The sequence below is a fragment of the Sturnira hondurensis genome, unplaced genomic scaffold (genome assembly GCF_014824575.4).
Source record: "Sturnira hondurensis isolate 20B ecotype Veracruz unplaced genomic scaffold, ASM1482457v3 Scaffold0001532, whole genome shotgun sequence".
Taxonomy (NCBI): Eukaryota; Metazoa; Chordata; class Mammalia; order Chiroptera; family Phyllostomidae; genus Sturnira; species Sturnira hondurensis.
Window position 1 is genome coordinate 757,946 of NW_028074163.1, and position 23,015 is coordinate 780,960.

At 39.9% G+C, this 23,015-nt stretch overlaps 1 protein-coding gene across 4 annotated transcripts in view; it reads right to left on the bottom strand.

Moving 5' to 3' along the window:
* Positions 1-23,015, bottom strand: part of PIKFYVE (phosphoinositide kinase, FYVE-type zinc finger containing) — a 74,010-nt gene that overhangs the window by 28,761 nt on the left and 22,234 nt on the right. For 3 of the 4 annotated variants that reach the window (XM_037029797.1, XM_037029802.1, XM_037029794.1), the window contains 12 exons: positions 22,264-22,375; positions 21,119-21,266; positions 20,415-20,582; positions 14,063-14,122; positions 12,242-12,371; positions 11,675-11,855; positions 10,227-10,301; positions 8,056-8,163; positions 4,352-4,492; positions 3,575-3,701; positions 2,197-3,350; positions 367-467 (listed from right to left, as the gene is read on the bottom strand). In XM_037029797.1, the coding sequence (XP_036885692.1) occupies positions 367-467; positions 2,197-3,350; positions 3,575-3,701; positions 4,352-4,492; positions 8,056-8,163; positions 10,227-10,301; positions 11,675-11,855; positions 12,242-12,371; positions 14,063-14,122; positions 20,415-20,582; positions 21,119-21,266; positions 22,264-22,375 (2,505 nt within the window). Of the gene's footprint in view, positions 1-366; positions 468-2,196; positions 3,351-3,574; positions 3,702-4,351; positions 4,493-8,055; positions 8,164-10,226; positions 10,302-11,674; positions 11,856-12,241; positions 12,372-14,062; positions 14,123-20,403; positions 20,583-21,118; positions 21,267-22,263; positions 22,376-23,015 lie in introns of those variants that run through there. The other variant, XM_037029804.1, reaches the window with a different exon arrangement.

The following is a 23,015-nucleotide window of genomic DNA, read 5'->3' on the forward strand; positions in this document are numbered from 1 at the left end:
CAATCTGCTTAGAATTGAGTTTTAGAATAAGACTTAAGGCACAGGCTGACTGTTTTTAGGAAAATGCCTAAAGGAAAACCTGCCTAAATTATTATCGTCAAAATACTGAAAGCTATCTTTTCTATCAACTGTCTCACTTTTATAATAAGAAACTTCTCTTGCAGCGTCACACTCGGTTCCCTCTTACTTGAGGTAATCTCATTTACTTCTACCCAGGAGTGAACAGAAATTCACATTTAACTCCCAAGTTTTAAAAGTTCCACCAACTCATACACGCCCATCCTCACACCATGTGCCTAAAAACAGATCCTAGTGGCTGAGTTTTACTTAAAGTTGCTGGAATAGGGCAGGGGGGCAAGCTCCTACCAAGGGCTGACGCAGGCACTGGGAGCGTTGCTGGACTGGGCAGAGGCGCTGCTGAAGAGCACACACAGCCTCTGGTGGTTGGCAGGGCTCAGGCAGTCCACCTGAAAGAGAAGGGGCCGTGAGCGCCCTGCGTGGTGACGCACACACGCACGCACGCACACCGGGCCCAGTGCGTGCTGCGAACACCCCACTTGTCACACTCGACTTCTAAAGCCTCTTCACCGCGGGACTTTTGCTGAAGATTTCAAACTGTAAGATAACTAAATATAAGGAACTAAATATAGAGTAGTTAGCTTTTGTGATAAAACAATCCAAAAACTTTAAGTTAAAAATACAACAGTTGTCTAAAGAGCATGCTTTCTTAAATAACATATATTTTTATAAAGCTCCATTAAGTTATTTTGGAAATATATAGTTAAGTAAATATCAAACAGTCTGAACTACTGGCTGGATAGAACATCAATCGGAGCATACAGACCTAAACTCTAAGGTATTTACTTGTTTGTACTTTACACCTGTTTTTTTACACCTGTTTTTGATCGTTACAAAGGTAACGCCTGCTCTCTGGTGATATTCAAACAGTGGCGAGGTAGAGGACAACGTTTAGGGAGTAAAGACGGCATGCCCTCCTTTAAGGCCATCACCCCACAACTTGACAAATCTGACTGTATGGCTAAAACCCATGCATTCTTGTTGCTGGCTCACACACATATACACACAGACACCCTCATGTAAACATATGTAAACAATATAGGTAACTTTTTGTAAAAACGGAATACTACTACATCTATTAAAACATAACTTGTCTTTTAACACTTGAAAATATACCATGGCCTCTGTCAGGTCATTAAGTAAAATCCAATTCATGCTTTTTACAGCAAACGACTAGAAATAATGGTTCAGTAAACATCTTGTATATGTATTCCTATAAATTACAAGCATCTTTATGTAAAATGCTTACTTACCTATAAAGGAATTTGTTATAAAAGGTAGGAATCCTTAAATCCAAGGTCTGTACATGTTCATACCTTGGATTTAAGGATTCCTACCTTTTATGTTCATGTAAATTAATAGAGACCTGTGTATATTTTTCATACCTTTACATAAATGTATGTAAATAGAAGTTTATATAAAATTTTTTACAGGTATTCTCACATACCTCATTAACCATGGCTCTTACCACGTTCCCTTTGGGCAATCTCAACAATAAAGCATGGTTATCACCGTTACTACTTGGCACTTCCCGAGTACCAGCCAAATTGGGCATCTTTTATTTGTTTTATTAAACAACTGCATTTCCTCATCTAGAGGTGGATTTGTTCATTAGTTCTACTGCCTCCATTATCAATAATGCTCTCAAGAATGGGTCTTCCTGAAAATCTGCCCTCAATTTTTGTTTAAAAAGTAAAGAGCACTGTCTAGTTAAATAACAATGAAAAGTATCTTGTTTAAAAATGGATAAATCTAACATTTTTTATGAAAACACATCCATTTCCTACAATATGCTCACTCTCCCCATCACTGCCGATGACAGAATCGAGGACACCCAGGCCCAGGTCACCTGCCCGAAGTGTGAAGCAGTTCCACACTTCCCCTCGCGCCTCGGAGCTCTTGCTAGTTTACCACGAGCACAGATTGGAACCCTCAACACATAGTTTCTTTACATTATACGCCTACCTCATGCACTTCGGGGCAACATGGAAGTCAACAGACTTACTAAGACATAAGAAGTGTGAAAGAACTATTTAATAAAGCTTCGTGCAATTTTCTGCCGTAAGAGTTTTCAACACATTCCAGACTTGTACAAGCGCCCAAGACGGGCTTGCTCACCTTCGATGACCACATGGCATCACTCGGAATCAAGCCTTTCTCTTCATCACCCTCACTTTTGCTTCCTGATTTGCCACTTGAAGTACCTGGCGCATCCTTTGAATAAGCAAAAGGGTCCAAGTTCTTTTGAATTCTTCCTCCTCTGGCCCGATAATCAGCCAGCATTCTACCCAAGCTCTGGCTGTCTCCCAGATGCTCGGCAATCCTAGTGCTCACAAGCTCGTGCGAGGGCAAAACCTGAACAGACTTGGCCTGGACGCTTCCGTTCATGCCCTGAAGGCTGGAGAGGTCCCTGAGCAGCTGTTTCTTCCGCCTGCTCTCCGTTTCCTTGGACTCTTTATTGAGCAGAGGAGACCAGTAAACCTGCTCTGCAAAGTAATCTCGGGTGGAACATCTCATCCCCTTTTCAGTTAAAAGGAAGGGCTCCCGGAACGTGATTACTGGGGAAATACAGAGGATCACATCTTTTAATTCCTGTTTAAAGGCTGAAGAGTAAGTCTTCCGTTTGTCTTCTGAAGAGGTAACTTCCTCAGTAACATAGAGTCCAGTGTCATCCTGCAGAGGGTCTCTGAAGGCTCTCATGTGGCCTTTGGGATCCTGCAGCTCATCCGTCTGCATCGAAGTCCCAGGCTGCTCGGAGCCTAGGGCACCCTGCTGGTCGTCCACGTGGAGCGGCAGCAGGGATTCGGGTACCGATGGAAACAGAGCACAGGGGACATCTGTCGGGCAAGCTGCGGTGGCACAGTCTTGATGCTTCACAGAGGCAACATCCTGAGGCACACTTTTCTTCTCCTGGTCACCCTTCTCAAATGCAAGCCTTGACTCCAGCACACCGCTATCATCAGAGGGCAGAAACTCCTGAGGGAAGTCGGGCTCCTGGGGGAGGGGACTCCCACTGAATGGCTCTTGTGCAGCCCCTTCATCCTGCTCCTCAATCAGGGAATGAAAGGAGGGGTTTGGGGTTAATGTAGGAGGCATAGCAAACTCGTCCATGAGGAAGGAGATTTCCAGCTGAGAATGATAAGCTACACAGATCATAAATATCAGGATCTCCTTCACTCGAGCCAACTCATAATCGGAGCCTCCTCTAAGCTTGATTGTACAACCCAGGTGCTGCAGACAGCCTTCAAAAAACATCAGCGTTTTGGTTTGTTCTACAAACACACAAACAGAAAATGAAGAGTAGGTGGTGATTCAGAAGTCCACACACAATGCAGTCACTGTATTAACAACTACCAGTAAAAAGATTACAGTCGCCGGGTGTCATTTAACCAGTGGTAATGGGTATTTCCTACCAAGTAAACATTGTAGTACTGATGAGGTTATTAACATCCTCAGGCCCCCAATCTCAGGTGAATGTATGCCAAAGAGCACTCACCATTAGGCAACTGAAACATCTGCATATAAAATTTGTGACAGGTGCCCAGGTGGGGTTTTGTAAGCAGCTGGTCCATGGACATCACTAAATCACCTTGGGTCATTCGACTGATTCGTTCTAAAACTTGCTAGAACACAGAAAAGCATTATATTGCAAAATTACAGGAGAATAAAATTCTTAGTAAATTTAATCTGGAAAAGTAATACGAAAAATTTAAAATAACCTTCTCAATGAACTTCCTTCATTTTAATATACGAGTATGACTTTTTTCTGATTCTAGATTAGTCTACAGGTAGTGGCGTAGAAAGCACAATGTGTCCACGGAAAGAAACCACACTCACACTGATAACATCATCCAAAGACATTTACTCATCAAGTGTAGGCACAGGACGCTGCTTGGGGCCGGGGGTACTTCTGGAATGAGCCTGTACTCTGAAGAGAATCAACTGGTCTGGGGAGAGAACATTTTCTGCTTGTACAACCCCCTAAACAATCCAAGGGATCGACAAATACTACTTAAGTAATGTCTACACCTTTGGTCCTGTAGACACCTACAATGAGCGTTACATAATTAAGCACTCTCTCTCTCTCCCTCCCCCTGAGATTCTGCAGCCGGAAACAGTGAAGTAGCTGCCATGCCTCCTGTCCCACTTTTCAACACACGCGGTGCAGCAAAGAAATAGTCAGTGATCCCTGCATACCTACCACACATTCACATACACTTAAAAGCTGTGATTTGAAATGACAGAAAAATAGAAAAAAAATAGGAAAACTCACTGATTTTACATTAATGACCAAAGTAATGCCATGTTCCAGTAACATATCCTGGGCAATCCGAGATACCGTTTTCTCTACGAGAACCAACGTGGGTCGAACATCAACTATTCGCTGAACATAATTCTTCAAAAATTCTCTTTCCTACAGTAGATAAATCAGAACTGTTAGACCTGGTATGACTCAAGATATAGACATAAGATATCAGCTTAGTTTGCCTATCAATATCAATGTAAAGTTTTCCTTGTCCATACGTAAGTCTGTAAGCAAATTCATTCACACACAACCAAGAACATGAGTCATCTTTTCCAAACTATTAATTATGCTGAAAAGAGTTTCAGGAGAAATTCCATTCTTCAATTCACTAATTATACTTTGAAGGATTTTTAATTCTTAATAATCTGTACTACAAAAGCCAGGAATCCAATTAGCTAGTTCTCAGAGGTTAAAAAAAGAACAAAAAACCCCTAATCTCACACCCTCTGAAATAAAAGCGATTGCCAAGTGTTTTGAATCTAGTTCAGGATCCCCTTTCTGCATTCGGACAGTAAACAGTATGTATTCAAGCATCTCCGTGAGTAACAGGTGTCACTCAGCTACTTCCTAATTTCACTCTTCCAACAGATCATGTCATCTAGAGCAGTTTAGTTAAAAATTAAAACATAATTCTTAATGCAATTTCATGACAAAGGCCTATTTTCAAAGCAAATAAATATTATAAGTAATAACCAGAGTTAAAACAATACAATTCATTAATTGTTTCATAAAACCTCTGGGCTCAGACAGAAAACAACAGAACGTGTGAGCCTGCTGGTCACTCCTCCAAGGGCCCCAAGTTTTCTGAGCAGACTGTGCCTGTGGTCAGTGCCACCAGCAATGGACCAGCCTGTTCCCTACAAAGAACCTGCACTGTTAGGGAGCACATTTCTGCTCACCTTTCCCTGTTCCACTGAGAAACTGCATATTTCATATTCTCCCATTCTCAACAAAAATGGAACTGATTTTATTTGCCGCAGCTCCGATAAAGTAAAAAATAGAGGAAGCTGACGCTATTCAAGTTTCTGGCCTCTAGTACAACAATGGCCAATACATTTCCTGTCAGGTCCAACTCCAACCATCAATTCCGACTGTACGTTAGATACATATTACAGAAGGAGGCCTGGGCCAGATTCCACGAGGAAAGAGGATCAGGAGGCAGGCCCTGAGCACAGCATGGACCAGACCACAAGACCCCACAGGGCCCAACTGCATAAAGAGAGAGGCTGACTTTCTCCTTGCCCTTAGTTTCTCACCCTCCTCCTCTTCCTATCTACTTTTCAGTTTCTTTGATTATTTGGTTTTTCCACACTGAGTAGGAAAAAAAAAAAGGAAGAGGGAGAAAAAACTCAAATCAGTTGATCTCTGCCATCAATTCAAACTTAAAACTTTAATATTAATAGGACATGAGTTAAATGTATTATAAACTATGTTTTATAATGATGAATTCACTGATGAATGAGATACTTTAGGTTATATGAATCAAATCGTGTTTTTTTAAATGGTGGAATCTAATTTTTATTTACGGGACACTGCAAGAGATGAGATTCAGCATAGAAACAAGAAACCCATTGAGAGGAGAAGTTTCAATACAGCATGTACAGTTTTGAACTGTTCAAATATAGTTTTGTTCTAAGAAGTGTTACAATAATAAACCACATATAAAAACAGTTCTTAGTAGAGAAACAGTAAGAGAAACTATACCAAACATAGTACACAACCAACAACGTTTTACACATCAGCTGCACAATCTAAAAGCTAAAGGTCCCAGGGGGGCCGCCCTGAACTTGGAACGCAGAGCCATCAGAGGTAGTTTCTGGCAAAACATTCTGATTTTCCTCTTCCTCTATAGAGAAATGTTTCTTAAGACATATTTGCTCAGAGCCTAATTCTCTGATATATAGACTTTAGTCTGTTAACTGGGCCGCAACAACTGAGTTAAAATAAAGTAGATAAATTTAAGTATAACTTGTTTACAAATAAATATTTCTGGATTCCAATTACCTAGTTCATCAATTTCGAGACATGCAATTTCACACGTGCTAACATCTCTGCAATCAAGATGTCTTAGGACCAATTCGGTTGTGATCTAATCCTGTAAAAGTCCTCTGCTGACACCTTCCGTAAAATCAGGAAAACCGGCATCAAAGTATCTTAGATTCCACAAACAATAATTAGGTTTCGCCTCACTCCTTATTTCAGTTGTCCACTGAAAAGTCATAGTAAATCAGAGCTAGAAGGGATGGTAAAAATCTAGTCAAAACCTCTCCTGTTCACTATTACACTGCAGAATTCCAAAGAGGAAACAGCCCCAGGTAACAGAGTTCATCAAGCCACCAGCAGAGTTTCGTAAGTCCTGGGGCCCCTCACCACAACTCAGTTCCTTCTGGGGTGGGGGGGGAGGGCGGGCACGGTCTATCGATTCAGTACAAAAGGTAACTGTTCCTTCCACTCTCAGAAAAGTGTGCCCATCACCTATGAACTTTCGAGTACCGTATTTCTAGGACTATAAGCAGCGCTGGACCATAAGACGTACCTAGGTTTTAGAGGAGGAAAATAGGGGGGAAATGTGGTAAAATACTTAATAACCTGTGACCCTGCTCCACCACCACCACACACCCCCCAACAGTGAGCCAGGTAAGCTACATTCGGACTATAAGATGCACCCCCCTTTTCCTTCAAAACTAGGGGGTGCATCTTATAGTCTGAAAAAATATGGGGATGCTTTTCATAAACGTATCTGGGTCTGAAGATAAGTGCTTCTGCTGTAATATGATACACGCATTCCTGAAAGCCTCCCATTTGTGAGCAACTACAAATTAAAATTAGGATCGTTTATGGGATAAGAGGGGTTGGAGCAGAAAACCTTTTAAACCTAAGTGACTTAACAGGCAGAGCACTAACAAAAATAAGAATCAGGGCCTGACAGAGAACTTGGGCAGCCCAGACAGGTAGGTCAGTGTAGCTGGAGGCCACCTCGGGGGAAATTTAAAATGTGCAACAGCAACTACAACAGTGCCACTGAAAGTGAAGTTCTGGGCAGTGGAGCCACTGACAGCCACCTCCCAGGGGACAGCACCCTGCACGCAGGCAATCACTTTTCATTTCTAAAACAAAACCAAACGAGTTTCTGCCTGTGCAGCCACAGAGCCTGGGGTTATCCTCTGCCTGCAGCTACCCTGGGCCCCCAGTCCCCTGAAAACCACACAGAAACCATCACAACCTCCACCTCACATTATTCCGATTTACCAATTGCATATAAAACTAACTGATGTTCTAGAAACATGTGTATGAACAGAAAAGATGGTATTCAAACCCGGTATTACCACCGGAAACCTGGTAAGTTAGAGAACTCCTTAAAGTAGATCAATGACCCAAGTGAGAAGAGAAACCAGGAACTGGACTTCCACTTTTTTTTTCAATATATTCCCCAAAAGTCACATGTTCCCTTTAACACTTTCAACTCTAAAAATAAGAAGCAACAGAGGTTTTGATAACCTTCAAAAGTGTAATATGTGAAAATATCTTTTATAATAACTTTTTAGAATAAAACAAGAGCAATCAAGTTTCTTTGCCTGTCAAATTTCATCAGCTGGAACATGTTACACAGTTTGCAAGCATCACGGTGCACAAATATCCTTCTATATTATTTTCTGTTTAGAAGTTCTCACCTGCAGCACTATAGGATCGATGCAAGTAAATTTAGTTTCTTCTCTGTAGAGATACTCAATGGAACACTTCAACAGAAGAATTTTGGGGTTTTTAATACAAGAATTCATCTACAAAAACATAAACAGTCTGGTAAAGCTTTTAAAGTTTGTACTTTATAGACCTTTAATCATAACTTTAAATTGATACTGTTCTTAATTCCTCTTAAACAAATTATCTCATATATTTGTACTGAAATACTTTCATTTAGTTATTTTGTGGTATTCATTTATATTTTTTCAAAGCAAATAAGTTAGTTCAAAGCAATGTAATATTCTTCAAAAACCGTGTTTCGTTAATGCTATTTTAATCTAGTTCTTTGTAATCTTAACTATTTTTTTTATTTCTAATACTGCAATAAGTCCTGTCAATGTGGAAGAGCTACCCAGGGGGGAGAGCAGCTTTAAGACCAAAATTTAACCTTTCAAAAATTCAAGAAGTACAGAGGAGAAAGAAATGAATTAAAATGCCTCCTGAATATATTTTTAATAGACTAAATTTCCAAGTAGTCATACATGGGCAAGCTGACTGAGTAACGAGAGCTTTAAGAAGAAAAAACTGTAAAGCATCCCCAGAAGCAGAGACTCAAACAATATACTCTAACCACGCAACTTAAGACAGGCGGACTAGGCTGAAGGCTTCAGTGGAGGTTTCAGACGGACCAAGCCTATAGACTCCAAACTGACAAATGGTCCTGAACAGTGACTCACCAGCTGGGGAACTACATCTGAGAGCTTTTAGCAACTATGCAATACAGACCATCTCTAACTGGGGTCAGTGGGGCAAGATAGGCCATGTTCAATTCCAGAGAGGAGCACAACAAATTTACCTCTTAGTTCAACAAAGATCATTTCATTTGGTTTAAAGTCCTACTTTCATGGGTAATGTACTGTTTTAGTAAGACCTATGTAGAAATGCTGACTTTGGATTGTTGCCGTGAAGTAATATCAAATTCAGACATGCTTTCATCTACTATCCCAACAATTTTCAGGAGCTTAATGCCTTAAAAAAAGAAATTAGAGGGATGGAGATAGGAGAGGGGTGGGGAGACCTGGGGGGTGGGTAGGGATGGGGGTAAAGGGCAGAAAACTGTACTTGAACAACAATTAAAATTAAAAAAGGAAAAAGAAAAGAAAAGAAATGACTAGCTCCGCTTAGAAAAGTGAACACAGGACTGGCTCACCCATCTAGCCCCTCAGACTAGAAATCTTCCTGGGCTCTCACTGTAACCAAACCTGTACTCCCAGGGCTGGAGTCAGAGTATCTCTATTTCCAATAACTTTCCTTGGTGATTCTGAAGCACGGCAAGGTTTGACAATACGACTATAGATCAGCAGACTCTCAAACGTGAGGACCAACAAACAACATTGGGAACACCTGGAGTGCCTGTCACAACAGCAGCACCCCCCCCCCCCGTTCCCACCCCTCCCACTCCTGCCGAGTGAGAATTTCTCAGGGAGGGGCTTAGGAGTTCATATTTTTAACAAGGTCCACCCTTGACCCTGACGTACACTATACTTTGAGAATCAGTGACCTTCAGAGTAAGTTGAAGACGCTTAATGGGCTACAAAGCCCTTGGCCTGCTTCCTGCAGCCTCCTCTCCCTTCCCACCTTGTGCCTAATTTAGCATCTCTGAGTTTCCCTAACACACCGAGTTCCTTCACCCCCCTCCTCTGTGCTAGTGCTACAGGCTGCCTTGGGCCTGAAGGCAGAGAAAGGAGGTGAGAAAGTTAACAGAACACCAGTGACAGCGCTGCGGCTCTACCCTAGGAGAGAGAAAGGAGTTTTAGAACAGGAGGCCTCTGCAAAGGCTCCAGTGCACAGAGAAACCTGGCCTCTGAGGTGCAGGTCCAGGGGGGAACAACAGCAGTGTGCTCGCACTGGGTTGGTCTGGAAGCCTGAACCTCCTTCCCCCTTCCTTCTTTCTTCTGATGAGTTCCATTTCCAAATCCCAATCCCCACTGCCTCCAGGAGACCTTCCCTGAACCTCCGAAATTCCGTCCCTACGGCAGACACTGCTAAGCGCTCCTCAATGCACGTGCTCCTTTTCTTTCATGATTAAGGTACTGCAACTTATTAGCTTGGCACAAAGTCACAGCTGGCTGAACTTCACCATTGAACAGAATCACATTACCTTTTTATGTGCAATATTCTTGGTACAAACAAATCCACTGACAACCACAGAATCAAACTTCTTTCCACCGGGGATCTAACGAGATAAGAAAACAGTAAAATTCAATGACACATCCTTAGACTCCAGTCAGATAGATGCTATTATTTATTTCTGTTTTTTTTTATTTTATCTATTGTGTAATAAAATCAGAACAAAAGTTTCAGGATATAGTTCTTACTTTCAACCAAAAATTCAGGGCATCTAGTGCAATTGTCTGTTTTCACACCTCTCACTCTCTAAAGAACTAGCTGGTAGTCTAAAGTGCCCATGTGACCAGACAAACGAGTGTCATCTGGCAATGAAAACGACCACTAAGTTAAACACCATTGATAATAAGTACACTGTAGGACTCCATTACTTTCTAAATAAAGCAATTACACACTAAGGCATTTCCTCAGACAGTGACAAGAATCTGAGAGCAGACCATCTCAGAGAGGACACACGGAGAAGAAACAGGAAAGAAGGAAACTACATTTGTTTGGGTTCCCAACTCGTCTCACCCCCACTCACCTCTCACTTCCTGAGAGTTGCTAACAAACTCACCACAGCAAAACCTCCCCCGCCTCACCCAGCTCCCCTCAGTCACGACCTTCTCACTCATTTATTTATTTGGTTTGATGAGTGCATTTTATTACGTGCTGTTTTCAAGCAATTAGATACCAAAAACTCAGAAGCTTTTGTACACACAGGGAGATTAAAGTAGGGAATCCTCACTGGCTACATGTGAGGCTTTTCAAGGTGATTTGCATGAACTGTTTTGTTTTGTATCTCTTTGTTGCAAAAAATTCTCTAGGGCACATCTGTTCTCTCAAAGGAACTTGGGGAAAGTGACACTTGAGTATTTAAGAGAAAAGCCTCAGGACATACAGACTCATTTATCCAGAGAAAAGTCAGCTTTGGAAGATTTCTTCCTCAAAACCCACTCTGATCACATCCTCAAGACATCTCCCTCGCAGCTGAGCTGATAAATCTTGGAAGCTCATGTGTATTTTGTCACAGCTGCATGTGACATATTATGTAATTAAACCTTACCATACCTCAGTCCAACTGCATGACAAAAAGTCATCTGGCTATTTCTGGTTTCCAAATGCGCTTTATAATGAACTTAGAAAAAATATTACATGTGATTACTTGTAATTAATTGTTATGCTGGCATGTACTAGCAGCATATTTATGATATTATACTGCATGCCAAATGATGCAATAAATTTAAATATGAACATATGGATTTCCCTTGTGTTGACAATACGAAGTTCTAAGCATTACTCTCTAATCAGAACACAACCAGTTCACTGTAGTCACGAAGGGGACTCTCTGGTAGTGACCCTTTCAGATCACCATTAAGAACAAATCACAGTCAGGCCCACTCCACCTGCTCCTAGCATTAGAAAAGTGTTAGCACAACTCACTTTTTTGATGTGGACAAACTGCCGGATATCCATGTCATCGTCACGGTTCTTCACGTCGGGCCGGACTGTCTGAACGACCTGGCAGACCAGTGACACGATGATGTCCCTCCAAGATGGTGACAGTGACTCATTGTGGAGCAACTGCTGGAGCAGGGCCATCATGTGGTTATGATTAGCTGAGCTACAGAAGTGTCACAAAAAGAAGTGTGCAGAGTTACTGCTTCCCAGGCCCCAGTTCTGAAGCCGCACTAAGCAGTCTACAAAGAAACATCATGTAAATTAAGGCTCACAGAGAAGACCTCCTCGGTCACCTTACTCTTTCCTTATTACCCAGACCTAAATGACGGGCACATAAATACAACCGTGAATGTCATCACTAACCCCTTTGATTGGATAAAAATTTTAACACCAAAATTATACCAGGGACAGACGAGCACAGTTTGGGACTTCTGTTCATTACAAAATTTGATTTCTAACTTTGTAGGGAAAACGAACCACACACACGCCTATCAAGTCACTGGCGATTCTTCAAGTGGAAAATTCGAGTCAAAAAGCTCACTGCCTTACAGCAGCCTCTCCATGGCCTGCTTCTCTCCATTCTCCTCCCGCAGCAGCTCCAGGCTGTTGTGATGCCAGCCCAAGGGGGTAAAAGGCAGCTCTTTGGACTTTTCCTCAACACGACGGTTAAACAGGGACTCTAAATGTAAAACAAGAAATTACATTCGTGTCATGTTTTATAATATCAAGTTACAGATTGAGAAATTGCCCATTTATCTTTTTAAGATTTTTAAGTTAACCAATTCAAATGGTTGGTGTAAAGAGACAGACATACATAAATACATAAATGAAAGAAGTCTGTTTGACCATCAATTTTTGCAACAGCTAAAACCAGAGAACAGACTATGAAAAGCAAATTTACATAAGCAACTAGGACTCTCGAGCCAATAATTATAAATATAGCTTCTGAAAAGCAAACAAAATGAGATTTTCGGAGTCATTTTATTTGTTTAAGGACAATAAAAAAAGGAAGGGGTTTATCTTCCTTATAAAATCACAAACTGATTTTATAAGACAATCAGCCTCGTGGCTTCCCTGAATATAATTCAAACTCCTTAACAGTGAAGGAGTAGTAACATTTATACAGTCCTAAAATTATTTTGGCCCTTTGAAGGCAATCCCAAGGCTGATGTGGCCCCCTGTGAAAATGAGTTTGACACCCCTGGTGTAGAAAGTCTATTCAGACAATCCCAAATGGTGCTTCTTTTCCAATACTGTGACAAAAGCTTTCTCTTTAGAAAATCTTTTATAAGTCAGACCCCCAAATTAACTACATAAAAATATTAAACCAGAATAAAAAATTTATCTTAAGTGCTATATAATCCTTCAATTTTTTTAAAAGAATAAAAACGGATCAAGAGGGAAAAAATTAAAGTAGTATTAAATGCTTTACACAAATATGCTCGCTAAATAAATGTTGAAATGTAATTAAATACATGAAAAAAGGTAGGAAATGCTTACAAAATTTCTGATTCTTGTCCTCTTAAAACAAACCAAACACAAAAGCTTTCAGCCGAATGGTCCCCCAGACTACACAGTACAGCATGTGTCTGTGACACATGAACTAGAAGAATGGCATGTTTCAATTATGGGAATGGCTGGTCTACAAGCTTCTAGTTGAACCAGATGCTCAGAGGTGAACTTCAGAAGTACTGCTCAGTTGTAAGGTCAGCTGCAATGTTCCTCCCTTGTATTAGCTTGCCCTACTTTCCTTTATTTGAAACCCTCCCATTACCTAAGGCCTACGTTGTGAAATGTTTTGGATCAACTAAGTAAGGGTGTCTTTACTCCACAGTAAGCTAAGTAAGGAAGATGTAAGAAAAAGTTTGCATTCTTCCACACTTCCTTTCGTGCTCAAAAACCTGATCAACAGAGTTAGTTCTTTATCCTCTTCTGCCTACTTCCCTTTCCCACCTCCCGGAGCAAGCAGCACCCTCGACTGGATGAGATCTGCCCCTGGGCTTTTTGACCAGTTTGACAACCAATGGTATGTAGATCAAAACTTAATATTATATTCATGCTACAAGAAAGCATAAATTATTTATGCCTTTAGAAGACTACAATTCAAATTCTATTTAAAAGCCTTTTAAAGAATTATTTTTCAGATCAGAGAAACCTCTCAAACCAAGTCTAAGAATATAGTGTTGATTCTCAACATTCTCAAAGTTACTACACGTATTAAAAACTGTTCTGACGATACTAAAATGATCCAATGTATTGCACCTATACAATATTTCAGCACCTACTCTGCGCCAATCAGTGTGCTAGGTGTAAGCAGACCCTCAAGAACAGAAGGGCCCCAGTTGCATGTACAGCTTTTGATAAAATTACCTTTGATGAAGGCATCACTTATGGAGAGCTGCTGTCCTCCATTGTCGGAGATCAGATACTCTGTGTATCAGGAGACAGGAGAGAGAAGGAAGGAGAGACTTATGACTGCAACAAGCCAGCACAATTATATAGAGATCACACCCACACGCAAAGTATTACTCATACCGCACCCAACACCGCCCGGCCAATTCAAGAAAGCTTTAGGCTAAAATGTGTCTTTAAACTTGTTTCACACATTTCACACTAAACGTAATCAATCTGAATTAGTAACTCACCAGAACCTTGCAACAGTGATTTTAGATACAATCTTTGACAGATTTTCCCCTTACAAAAACTGAACCAAATTAAGGAAACTGACACCTTCAGTAATTTGCATGACAAGCCTATGAAGTTAGATAAGTTTTTTGATGTATAACTGTGTTATTTAAAAAATAACGACTTTGTCTACACACAAGGTAGTTCACAGATAGAGAATCCATCTAATACAACAACACATGCTGATTTTTTATTTCATAATATACACCATAAAATAAGTTAATACAAAAGTAACACTGGCAGGAAATAAAAATATAATTTATCAGGCTTTTTTTTGTTTTTTAGAATTTTCGTTTTACAAAAATTCTAAACAAACACTGCCAGATGGTTAGTTGCAGTAACTGCTGAGCACACTATGAATGTGCTCTTTTAGAATTTTTAGAACATTAAATGTTTTTCTTACAAGTGAAACTTACTCTCTACTTCCCCACAAACTCTTCTCTAGGTCTGCAACCAAGCATAGCTCTAGCGGGGTTCTTTCGACCATGCAAATTGAACCACGATGCACTTTAACTTCTTTAAGGAGCAATTTCATCTCATGACACCCATAAACTAATTACTAAAATTCTGCAGCACACCAAAAAATACATTTTTTTCTGATCTGACCAAAAACTAGGCATAATCATGATTCATTCACACCAGGCGCCCACTGCTGTGCTGGCTGTTGTCACTATTGGGCATCCAAGGGAAGAAAGATCGGTGCCCCTGACCGAACAGTCAAGTGGGATGTGTTTTAAAAGCTCTTGCAACACAGCAGGTGAAAATCACTGCTTTAAGGTATAGGTTCTGCACAACATTCTTTCTCAGTAGATTTCATTTACAAACAAATACTTCAAAAGTCAACGTTTATAACCCAACACACTTGTCCTTCAACCAAGAAAGCTGAAAAAAAATTATTTAGAAAATTCAAGCGTGCCATGCCAAATGCAATAAAATGAAGTACATAGACAAGAAAAAATAGATGTTACACTTTATTCCTACACCTCCCCACAGAAATGAATAATGCCGGCCCTGTTCATTCAAGTAACGTATTTATCGGCTTTACAAGCTATACATACACACATACATATGTATATGTATACATTTACATGAGAATTCCAGAAGTGATTATTGTCCCCATTTCATTATGAAAAAATTTCAAACAGAAAATCCTGTATTCCTTCCATCTAAATTCAGGAATTGTTAACTTGCCAAAATCTGATTTCTCTCTACATTTACATATGCTTTTTTTCCCCTGACCATTTGAAGCTACACATATCATACACTTTACCACCAATACTTCAACATGTATCTCTTAAAAAATAAGGGCATTCATTCTTCTCTACAGCCACAATTCCACTTATACATTCAAGATTATTGTCTATGGCTTAATATCATAAAATTAGCCCATATTCAAATTTATCTGTCTCTAAAATGGTTTAAAATTTTTTCCCCTGAAACCTAGATCCAATAAGGCTCATACAGTACACTCTTATCTAATTCTTTCCAGCTAAAGCAGACCCTGCCCTGACTGGTGTAGCTCAGTGGATTGAGCTACAGGTCCCCAGCCAGGTCCCCAGTCTGGGGTGCTCGAGAGACAACCACACAGTGAGGTTTCTCTCCCTCTTCTTTCTCATTCTCTTCTCTTCTGTCTAAAAATGAATAAATAAAATCTAAATAAATAAATAAATCAGATCCCACCCCACCTTTTTCCTTTTTCATGATACTGAATTTTAAAAGAATCCAGACCAAATGTCCTGTGCAACATCCCACCTGCTGGATTTGGTCACTTGTTTCCTCAAGGAGCTGTTTAACTTCTTCCTATACCCCACGCCTCCCTATAAAAGGGGAGTTACATTCACAGGCTTCGGGAAGCCACGGTTTTCACTTTCCTCTCCATGTCCGACTCATTAACTTTCCAAGAATGAATTCTGCTTGCAACACAGGATAAAATACATTTTAATTATGGAACTCTCCAAGACCAATCGCGAAAAACTAATCAAACCAAAGATCACACTGTCGCAGCTTTACAAGTTTCTGAAAATGAGGCGTTTGCTTACGTAAGATTAAAAACAGCACATTTTCTAAGTGCAGATAGTTCAACCAATTTTATGAATCTAAATGCCCTCAGCCTCAGAAGACAGAGGACCATCCTAAAGAAAAGATTTAGTAACTTCAACGAAAAGATTAAAAACACCCATCCCCTTTGCACTTTAAGAGGAATGACAACAGAGGCAGAAGTCTTTTATTCTCTCACTTCACTACTAGGACTCTCTGAGGATCTTTCCTTTCAGGTAATCAGTGTTTATCTTAACTACAACACTGGAAAAAACAAATTATTAAATATCAAATTCACAAAAAGGTGAGAAAAAAGAATAATTCACATCAGGATGCTAGAAACGAACAGGAGAACCGTGCCAGGCAGAAACATTTATTAAAGGATTTACGAAGTTCTTAAAAATTATAGACTCTTAAGGTTGCAAATAACCCAAAAGGTCAATCTAATAATTTCCCTTCTTTGATACTGGAACCACCTCTACTCTATTCTTAGTGAGTAGGCCTAATGATTCCTTCCTTACATTCCCCTATAATTCTTTCACCATTCTAGATCTTGATTTTTCATTTTAGATTCAGAGTTAAAAGCAAACTTAGAAGTCACCCGAGTCCACTCAACCTCTCACCCAATGTAGCCATCGATCCTCAATAACCCCGACAGGCAGACATGCAGACACCACCTGGACACTCCCAGGGTGTGGTGGCAAAGGCTCGCCACTCCTAACACTGAACTTAGTTTGTCGTTCGACCATACACAACAGAAATATTATTTCTCTCAGCTATGCTTCAGGTATTTAAAGGCAACACCCCATGTACTATAAACACTGGTTTTCTCCAGAGTATTAATAGTACAGTTTTGAAGCCTAATATATTATTTTATGCTTGTGTTAAATTTTACCTTGTTAGTCTGTCTACTGCTTAAGAAAAAATCTTTAAATTCCAATCTTGCTATACAACATGCTAGACATTCTTTCTGTATTTTAATACATTTTAGTTTTGAAAAACATTCAAAATGCTGACCAAAAGTTACTCAGCACTGAATACAGACAGAAAGGCCCCACAGCACTACTGAGAAGCATCACCTTCTTCTTGACATCAAATTATTGATTCCTGTATCAATATTTGGTACAACCATCAAACTACAAAATGATATGTTATATTATAGTGGTTCTGACACTTGCCAAAGGCACCAAGCTTTCTATGTGTTTTTTATATAGAGCCTCATAGAGACCAGAGCCCATGCTTGTAACAAGAGAGCATGACCACTGCCTGTAACTACCTCCTTAACATACTGCAGGTGAAAAACTGTCCTCTTTGTCCACAAAGCTATTGAAACCATCAAATGTGTCATTAGCATCAAAGACAACAGTATTTTCAACTGCAGGTGCTTCCCCTTTAATTTTCCGTAGAGACACAATTTGAGGCTGTGCTATAAAAACATCATTGTTGGACTCTCCTGCTCCAGTCCTCTCCCCACACTATGAAGTCAGGTTTCCCAAAGCAAATGTCTGTCTGTCCCCAGCAATCTCTGTTTTGCAACGATGACTTCTATGGTGACATATCACTTTCATGATTTTCAAGGCCTTCTTAACTTTCTTTTTTTTTTGTATAATTTATTGACTATGCTATTACAGTTATTCCATTTTTTTCTCCCCTTCGTCCCCCTCTGCCCTGCACCCCCCTCCCACCAGCATCCTGCCGCCTTAGTTCAGGTCCATGGGTCCTACATGGGAGTTCTTTGGCTTCTCCGTTTCCGACACTATTCTTAACCTCCCTCTGTCTATTTTGTACCTACCAACTATGCTTCTTATTCCCTGTACCTCTACCCCTTCCTCCCCCATCCCCTCCCTGCTGATAACCCTCCATGTGATCTCCATTTCTGTGATTCCATTCCTGTTCTAGCTGTTAGCTTCATTTGTTTTTGTGGGGGCTTTTTTAAGTTCAGTTATTGATATTTGGGAGTTGGTTGTCATTTTGCTGTTCAGTTTTGGTCCCTTTCTTTTTCTTAGGTAAGTCCCTTTAATATTTCATTTAATAAGGGCTTGGTGATGACCAACTCCTTTAACTTGACTTTATCTGCCCTTCCATTCTAAGTGATAACTTTGCTAGATAGAGTCATCTTGGATGTAGGTCCTTTTTTTTCATGACTTGGAATACTTCTTGCCAGCCCCTTCTTGCCCATAAGGTTTCTTTTGAGAAATCAGCTGATCGTCTAATGGAAACTCCTTCATAGGTAACTCTCTCCTTTCCTCTTGCTGCTTTTAAGATTCTCTCCTCATCTTTCATCTTTGGGTAATGTAATTATGATGTGCCTTGGTGTGTTCCTCCTTGGGTCCAACTTTTTGCCCGTGTAGATGAATGTTTCTTCTTTAACTCCTTGGTTGTCGGAGTTTCATACAGTTCCATTTTCTGTCAGTTCTGGTTGTTTTTTGTTTTTAAATTTGGTGTTGTCCTTCCTTTGGTTGTGCAAGGAGGAAGAATGCATTTACCTTTGCCTCCATCCTGGCCGGAAGTCTCAAGACCTTCTTAACTTTCCATGAGAAGAAATCATCAGCAAGTCAAGAATGTATTTCGCACTCACTTTCAGCAAAACAAAACTGCCAACAGATGTGTCCGGAGAACAGACACTCTCCATCAGGACAGACCCCACCTCTGACCCGCATCTGTAACTCATGTTACAAAGGCACAGTCCAACATCCTGCATATGACCACAGCCTGCAGTTAACCATCACACAGGCGTCACACCTGCTTCACCGTCCTTTTATACTCACCCACGTTTCCCACCATTCTTCCAATTTCTGTTTGGAGGACTCCCACAAAGATGAGTATCCTACTCACAGTCAATGTGGTTTGAGTCTCATCTTTTCCCACACCCTCTATATTTCTGTTGTTAAGTGAGATACAGCCTTTCACTGCTGTCACTTAAAGGCACTTCACCACATCTTGATGGTGATGGCCAAAACTAACAATTACAAGAAATCTGTTGTAGACATGTGAATGTTTCCAATTATTTTAGCATAGTTGTTTAAGTTCAAAAGATTCTCTTTTATGATATTTTTAGGTTCAAAACAGGGAGCAGCAAAGAATTAGGGAAGAATTTCTCATTTGCGAAGACAAGTCAGCTTTAAAGAACTAAATGTTAAAAGTTCACACTCCAGGAAAAATCATGGAATAAATTGCTTCGTCTTTATAATAATGACTTTTCAGTTACCATAATATATTGAAATCCCACAATTGTTTATTTACTTATGAATTTACTTTATTAGAATGCCACTTTAGGATTAAACTTTAAATTGGTTTTTAATTACACCCAAAGAGTAAACCTCTTTGCCCACTTTTAAAAGCATTTCATTTCTTATGTACTGCTATGTTAGATTTTAATAATGGTTTACCTCATTTTTCCTTTTACACCAAATTTCTTTTGAATATGACCATTATTATTTTTGAGTCAGTACAATAAAGTCTCAAATAAGCTAAAGATAAAGAATGAATTCATTTTGTACAGAAGAAAAATTTTTCACAAATACAGCATACACATAAAAAGCATTTTAAGTTAAAGTAGAAGATGTTTTAGAGTATGTGAGTGTCTATCCCATAATCTAGTTCAAGCATCTGAAAACGTTTAGGGCAATAAGCTACTGGGTAACAGCATAAGCAAATAGGCTTTAAAATATTAAATGAAGAAATTAATAGAGCAGAACATCCATGTTATAAATGCAAAGATGTACCACCTTGGAAGTTGCACATTAAGGGAAGAGCAGTCAGATATAGTTCCTTTAAACTGGGTGTGGTAGTATGGAGGGAGAAAACAAGAAATAAAAGGAACCAACCAAAAAAGGTGTGGGAAGGGGGTGTGAAGAAAATGGAAAAGAGTGGAACAAAACCCACACCAAATGACCTCAGCCACATAGGACAGAGGAAGTCGGAGGGACTGGCTGGCATGAGATCCTACGGCCCAGCTGTCCGGCCTGCATTTGGATTCCAGATGGTGACTACCTCCTACCTTTTTGGTCAGCAGGGTGAGGGGGCACATGTGGGTACTTGGAGGGCTTCTTGATATGGAAGTTCACGTTGTCCAGCTCCACGTTCAGGCTGATAGAGGCGGCTGAGTCACTGTCCACTGTGGACTGGAAACTGCTGACTGATGTGCGCTTGCTAGGACTGGCAGAATCTTTTAGTGTTGGGAAGGGGAAAGAAATACAGGGAAGGGGGAGTAAAACATGGGGTTCATCAGGGTATTGGAGGAAAGGAGAAAAATGTTTTTTTTAATATACAAGCCCAATGTGCAATACCAAAATGGATACAGTATTTTCATTTACTTCTGTGTAGACTGAACAAAATTTGATCAAGTTAAATATGAAATGAATTTTTCAAATGAAAAAAATATATTGGAGGTTCTGCAGAAAAGTCTGACATCATAGCAAAGAGGTGAGAAAGTGGTCTGCTGTGATTTATGAGCTCGGAGTTATTTTTAAGCTGCTGCATACTAGAGACTATGGCAAAATCTAAGAACGCCAGTAGCCTAACACATAGGTTTCTTAAGAAAATACTGTATCTAGGACGAGGATTGCTATCAGATGTTTACATTTAGTGACAGCCATAAATCTTAAGGTAGGATTGTTTCAACTAAGCACACAAAACATTCATGTAAACATACATATGCAGGAATGATTCATAAAAACTAAAACTTGAGAAAGTTAAACTCACTAGTCAAATTATCGTCACCTTCTTCAGCTATCTGTTCTGTGTCGCTGTCATCAAACTTTATGTCTTTAAACCAGGACGGCTCAGAGTGTCCTTCCACCGAGTTCACCGAGTCACTGTCTGGAGAAGGGGTCTCGGAAAATTCTGTGCTCTGAAAGGATCGAGACAGGATCTAAGCAAGTCACCTTCAACGGCAACTACGTTAAGGCTGTCCTACTAGAAATAAATTCTTTCCCAGTACTCCTACAGAGCTTAGCAATGAATAAGTTTACATAAAAATAAGCAAATTAATAGCAATTGAGTTGTAAACCAACATATCATGCTGACACTTCCACTCTTAAAATTCTCATTTTCATTGATCAGCAGGAATAGGCTGCACATTATAAACAAAACACAACATTCAGATTTTACAGTGTTTCATTTCATCTCTTGGTCCTGAGAGTCAAAGCATTTTAGAATTTAATTTATTCTAATCCTGGGCCGATGTGAGAACACATCCTGGAAAACAACTTTTAGATTTTAACAAATAGCATCACACCATTCTTTTGAGTTGTCTTTTGTAACCAGTGATTTTCCAGTTTTAGTTCATAAAGGTGTTACTAAATAGTACATATATCAAAGTAACATAAACCAAAAGTGAAATACATTTTTAAAAAGTACGTCTTTAAATAATTCCCACTTTCCTAATTAAAGTTAATATAAGAATATTCATCATTAAAAAAAAAAGAATATTCATCATTTTACCACTGCTATACAATTGAATACTGCTAATGAGTCAATGCCAATTGCAATGTAACATTAAATTTTTTCAAACATTTTGTTTCGTAAACTCCCTCTTGGCCCTGAAAACACAGACACAGTAAAACTGAAAACCACTGAAGACAAATGACAAGCAACTGGAACTCCACAAGCCCAGGCTTAAGGAAAGGCATGCCAGCTTAATACTGTTTGATTCCAATAGATTGTTATTTTTTTTATCACCACTACCTCTCAGTAAAAATAACATTTTCATTTTCCACAAACAGCAAGGAAAAAATATGTTAAGAGAAATGTATCTTTGAGCAATTCAACTACTTTTTATTTCCACTGATGCTGAAAGACTGCACAATAAGCAGCCAGTGTGCTCAGTGGCGGGGACACTGGAATACCTGCAGCGGCCTGTACAGGGCGTACTCATCCCTGAACAGCTGGTCGTGGTGGCTGACACAGTCCAGCCAACGCCCATCGACTAGCGCTTGTCCGATCGCGATAGCCTGTGCCCTGCATCAAGATCAACACAAATGAAAACTTTTAAAAGTCAATCAGAATAACTTTACAGGTACATCAGTCAGAATAATTTTACAGGTACAAGTTGAGACACAGCCCCGGTCGGTGTGGCTCAGCTGGTTGGAGCATCATCCCCCTAACTGAAGGGTCATGGGTTCAATTCCTGGTCAGGTCGCATGCAGGAGGCAACTGGTGGATGTTCCTCTCTCACATCAATGTTTCTCTCGCTCTCTCTCCCTCCCTCCCTCCCCTCTCTCTAAAATCAAATAAGCATGTCCTAGGGTAAGGATTAAAAAAAGGATAAGACAGATACAAACTGAATTCTTTTCCATCCCCCTCAGAGTAGGAATTTCAAATTGTCCTACTCTGTCCAATTTCAAATTGGACAGGTGAAGGATTAAAATAAAAGACACTTAAAGCTAATTTAAAATATTTTTCCAGGTTTATAGTATAAGAGAACCTACTGGTAAGGCAGTCCTAACAAAACAAAATTTAATTCCAGCATTTTTGAAGTACTCAATGCATGCATAGCTCTACACTTATAAGTTAAAAAAAGATGTTGAGACTAGCTTATAGTCTTTCCTCTTTTGCTTGTAGTCTTGATGAGAATACCACACATTACAGATACAAGTAT